Below are 4,833 nucleotides of genomic sequence, written 5' to 3'. Positions count from 1 at the left end.
CGCTGTGACCACGGTAGCCCAGTCCCTTGGTCCCCGGTTCCAGTCCGTAAACTGGCCACAACCGGTCGCCTTTGCCATCGGTGTCCAACACCACGTAGGGGACGGTGACGTCACCGTCCTCGGTGACCTCGAAGCTCTGGCAGAAGCCCTGGAGGTGGAAGTCACGGGCGTGGTTGGCCACCGTGGTCCCCGTCACCCACCGGCCACTCCGGCGAGAGGCCTCCACGGCCTCAGAAGAAGATGGAGTTGTAGATGGTGGCGAAGATGGGGTGGACCTGGGGGAGGAGAAGACATGGTCACGGGGTGGCCAGGGGACACCAGGAGGTCCAGGGGACACGTGGTGGCAACCGTAGGAGTGGTGGCCGTGGTCATCTCCGGCCAATGTTGGCCATGGTCATCTCCACCATGGTTGTCTCCACCATGGTCATCTCCACCCTGGTCATGTCCACCCAACCCCTCTTGAGATGCCTCCAAACCCATGGAGATGCCTCCAAACCCCATGGAGATACCTCCAAGCCCTCTGGAGATGCCTCCAACCCCGCCTCCAAGCCCCATGGAGATGCCCTCAGCCCCCATGGAGATGCCCTCAACCCCCATGAAGGTTCTTCCAACCCCATGGAGATACCCTCAATCCCCATGAAGGTTCTTCCAACCCCATGGAGATGCCTCCAACCCCATGGAGATGCCTCCAAGCCCTCTGGAGATGCCTCCAGCCCCACGGAGATGCCTCCAAACCCCATGGAGATGCCCTCAACCCCCCACCCCCATGGAGAGGCCCTCAACCCCCATGGAGATGCCTCCAACCCCCATGGAGAGGCCCTCAGCCCCCACAGAGGTTCTTCCAACCCCGTGGAGATGCGTCCAAACCCTCTGGATTTGCCTCCAACCCTCTGGAGATGCCTCCAAACCCCATGGAGATACCCTCAACCCCCATGAAGGTCTTCCAACCCCATGGAGATGCCTCCAACCCCCATGGAGAGGCCCTCAGCCCCCACAGAGGTTCTTCCAACCCCGTGGAGATGCGTCCAAACCCTCTGGATTGAGATGCCTCCAAACCCCATGGAGATACCCTCAACCCCCATGAAGGTCTTCCAACCCCATGGAGATGCCTCCAACCCCCATGGAGAGGCCCTCAGCCCCCACAGAGGTTCTTCCAACCCCGTGGAGATGCGTCCAAACCCTCTGGATTTGCCTCCAACCCTCTGGAGATGCCTCCAAACCCCATGGAGATACCCTCAACCCCCATGAAGGTCTTCCAACCCCATGGAGATGCCTCCAACCTCCATGGAGATGCCCTCAACCCCCATGGAGATGCCTCCAAACCCCATGGAGATGCCTCCAACCCCACCTGTGCAGGATCGATGTGGGCAGGGACCTCAAAGCTCTCCTTGGCCCGTTGGAGGACCTCCCGGAAGGTCTCGTTGTCCGAGTCCATGGTGATGGTGAGGACGGCGTCGTAGGCCAGGCGCAGCTTGGTGTTGGTGGCCAGGACGGGGTAGGTGACACGCCGGTAGGGCAGAGGGAAGGTCAAGGTGTCGTAGGGGACGAAGACGTAGGTCCCGTCGGTCATGCCCATGTCCTCGGCCTTCTCCAGGAGGACACGTTGCTCCTCGCCGCCCAGAAGAACCGAGTGCATACACATCACCACCACTGCGGGGGACAGGAGGGGACAACTGAGGCATGGGGGGGACAACCCAATGGCCACCACCACCTGGGGTCAGCTGGTGGGTGTGGGGGCTTTGTCCTTCCTGGGTCTTCTGCTCCGTCCTTCATTTGTCCATCCGTGCCCACCACGTCCATCTGTGGCCATCATCTCCATCCACATCCGTCATCTCCATCCATCTTCACCATCTCCACCACCTCCATCCATCCATGGCCAACATCTCCATCCATCCATGGCCACCACCTCCACCACCTCCACCATCTCCACCATCTCCATCCCTCCATCTCCACCATCTCCACCATCTCCATCCCTCCATCTCCACCATCTCCACCATCTCCATCCCTCCATCTCCACCATCTCCACCATCTCCATCCCTCCATCTCCACCATCTCCACCATCTCCATCCCTCCATCTCCACCATCTCCACCATCTCCATCCATCCATCTCCACCATCTCCACCACCTCCACCATCTCCACCATCTCCATCCATCCATCTCCACCATCTCCACCATCTCCACCACCTCCACCATCTCCACCACCTCCATCCATCCATGGCCACCATCTCCATCCAACCATGTCCACCATCTCTATCTCTACCATCTCCATCCATCCATGTCCACCACCTCCACCACCTCCACCACCTCCACCATCTCCATTCATCCATGGCCACCACGTCCACCACCTCCACCACCTCCATCATCTCCACCATCTCCACCACCTCCACCATCTCCATCCATCCATGGCCACCATCTTCGCCCATCCATCTCCACCATCTCCACCACCTCCACCACCTCCACCATCTCCACCATCTCCGTCCATCCATGGCCACCATCTCCATCCAACCATGTCCACCATCTCTATCTCTACCATCTCCATCCATCCATGTCCACCATGTCCACCACCTCCACCACCTCCACCATCTCCATCCATCCATGGCCACCATGTCCACCACCTCCATCATCTCCACCACCTCCACCATCTCCACCATCTCCACCCCATTACCTCGGACACCATCTGCCTTCTTCACCTTCCTCAGAGCTTCACCCGCTTCCTCCTCCCGTGTCCCCGCCGTGGTGACAACGGTGACGGGCAACCCCAAGGTCCTCAACTCTTGGGCCAAACCCAACCCAACCTCCCTCCAGAGATCTTCTGGCGAGGAGATGACGGCCACGTGCGCCCACCGAAAATACCGCAGAACATCGTGAAGAACCTCCGAAGGTTCCGGCATGGGGTTGACCAATGTCACCAAACCTTCGATGTCACCTAAACACGTCCAGGCCACCAAGGGCTTGTTCCAAGCGGCCGTTAGTAGCCCAGCAGCTCCACAAGTGGCCGGGTTGAGTGGTCCCACCAAAGCGGTGGAAGAACGTTCAACGGTGAGAAGACCCGTCACCCCTTGGGGGGTCCGACACGATTCCGGTAAGATGACGGCATCCCACCAGTAGCTTTGGGACAACGTCGGGTGACGATTGAGGCGGGTGACGGCCAAGCGAGAGGCCACCTCCGGGAACGCTCGGGCCAAGATGGTGTCACAGGTCCATGGACCCATCACCCCGACCTTGAAGGTGGCCCCAAGGGTGGTGGGAATGTGGAGGAGGAGGAGGAGGAGGAGGAGGAAGAGGTGGTGGGGAGGCCACCGGGGGTGGTGGGACAGGCGGAGGAGGAAGGTGGCGGAGGTGCCACCAACGTGGGAGGTGGTACCATGGGAGGTGGCACCATGGGAGATGTCACCACCGTTGGAGGTGCCACCACTGCAGGAGTCGACGTCATGGGAGATGCCACCATGGGAGATGTCACCGTCATGGGAGTTGACGTCATGGGAGATGCCACCATGGGAGATGCCACCATGGGAGATGCCACCATCATGGGAGTTGGCGTCATGGGAAATGCCACCATGGGAGATGTCACCGTGGGAGATGCCACCACCGTGGGAGTTGACATCACAGGAGGTGTCACCATGGGAGATGCCACCATCATGGGAGTTGACGTCATGGGAGATGCCACCATGGGAGATGCCACCATCATGGGAGTTGGCGTCATGGGAAATGCCACCATGGGAGATGTCACCGTGGGAGATGCCACCACCGTGGGAGTTGACATCACAGGAGGTGTCACCATGGGAGATGCCACCATCATGGGAGTTGACGTCATGGGAGATGCCACCATGGGAGGTGTCGCCACCATGGGAGGTGCCACCACTGTGGGAGTTGGTGCCATGGGAGATGTCACCGTGGGAGATGCCACCATGGGAGATGCCACCATCATGGGAGTCAATGTCATGGGAGATGCCACCATGGGAGATGTCACCATGAGAGATGTCACCACCGTTGGAGGTTCCACCATGGGAGGTGTCACCATCATGGGAGTTGATGTCATGGGAGATGCCACCATGGGAGATGTCACCATAGGAGGTGGCACCACCATTGGAGATGTCACCGTGGGAGATGTCACCGTGGCAGATGCCACCACTGTAGGAGTCACCATCATTGGAGATGTCACTGGTTAGGGTGACATCACGGCTGTGGGAGATGTCACCAGACGTGGCGTTGTCATGGGAGATGCCACCACCACCATAGGAGATGTCACCACTGGAGGACATGTCATCGCTGGGGGAGATGTCACCATGGGAAATGCCACCATGGGAAATGGCACCATAGAAGATGTCACCATGGGAGGTGCCACCATGGGAGATGCCACCATAGAAGGTGTCACCATGGGAGGTGCCACCATGGGAAATGTCACTGTGGGAGATGCCACCATAGAAGATGTCACCATGGGAGGTGCCACCATGGGAAATGTCACCATGGGAAATGTCACCATGGGAAATGTCACTGTGGGAGATGCCACCATAGAAGATGTCACCATGGGAGGTGCCACCATGGGAAATGTCACCATAGAAGATGTCACCATGGGAGGTGACACCATGGGAGATGCCACCATGGGAGGTGACACCATGTCCAAAGCCACCGTGGCCGATGCCACCGCAGGTCACGTCCCCACGGGTGCCACCACCGTGGGGCCACATGGTCCGAGGCGAGACGTTGGGGACGTTGTTGGGGACGTCGTTGGGGACAATCCTCACACCCTGGGGGGCCGTGACGGGTGACGTCGGGGGGGTCCTTGGGTGGGGTCCCGCGATGTCACCATGGTGGGGGGGACACCGGGGAGGG

At 59.6% G+C, this 4,833-nt stretch overlaps 1 protein-coding gene across 1 annotated transcript in view; it reads right to left on the bottom strand.

Moving 5' to 3' along the window:
* Positions 1-3,433, bottom strand: part of LOC104470523 (retinal guanylyl cyclase 2-like) — a gene marked incomplete at its 3' end in the record, with an annotated part of 4,904 nt that extends 1,471 nt beyond the window's left edge. The window contains 5 exon segments of the mRNA XM_010085478.1: positions 4-233; positions 235-275; positions 1,349-1,650; positions 2,666-3,221; positions 3,365-3,433. Coding sequence (XP_010083780.1) covers positions 4-233; positions 235-275; positions 1,349-1,650; positions 2,666-3,221; positions 3,365-3,433 — 1,198 coding nt within the window.
* Positions 3,434-4,833: the final 1,400 nt, after the last annotated feature.

This window comes from Pterocles gutturalis, unplaced genomic scaffold (assembly GCF_000699245.1).
Source record: "Pterocles gutturalis isolate BGI_N339 unplaced genomic scaffold, ASM69924v1 scaffold7870, whole genome shotgun sequence".
Taxonomy (NCBI): domain Eukaryota; kingdom Metazoa; phylum Chordata; class Aves; order Pterocliformes; family Pteroclidae; genus Pterocles; species Pterocles gutturalis.
The sequence above is the reverse complement of the archived record's forward strand: the minus strand, read 5'-3'. Positions and strand labels throughout refer to the sequence as shown.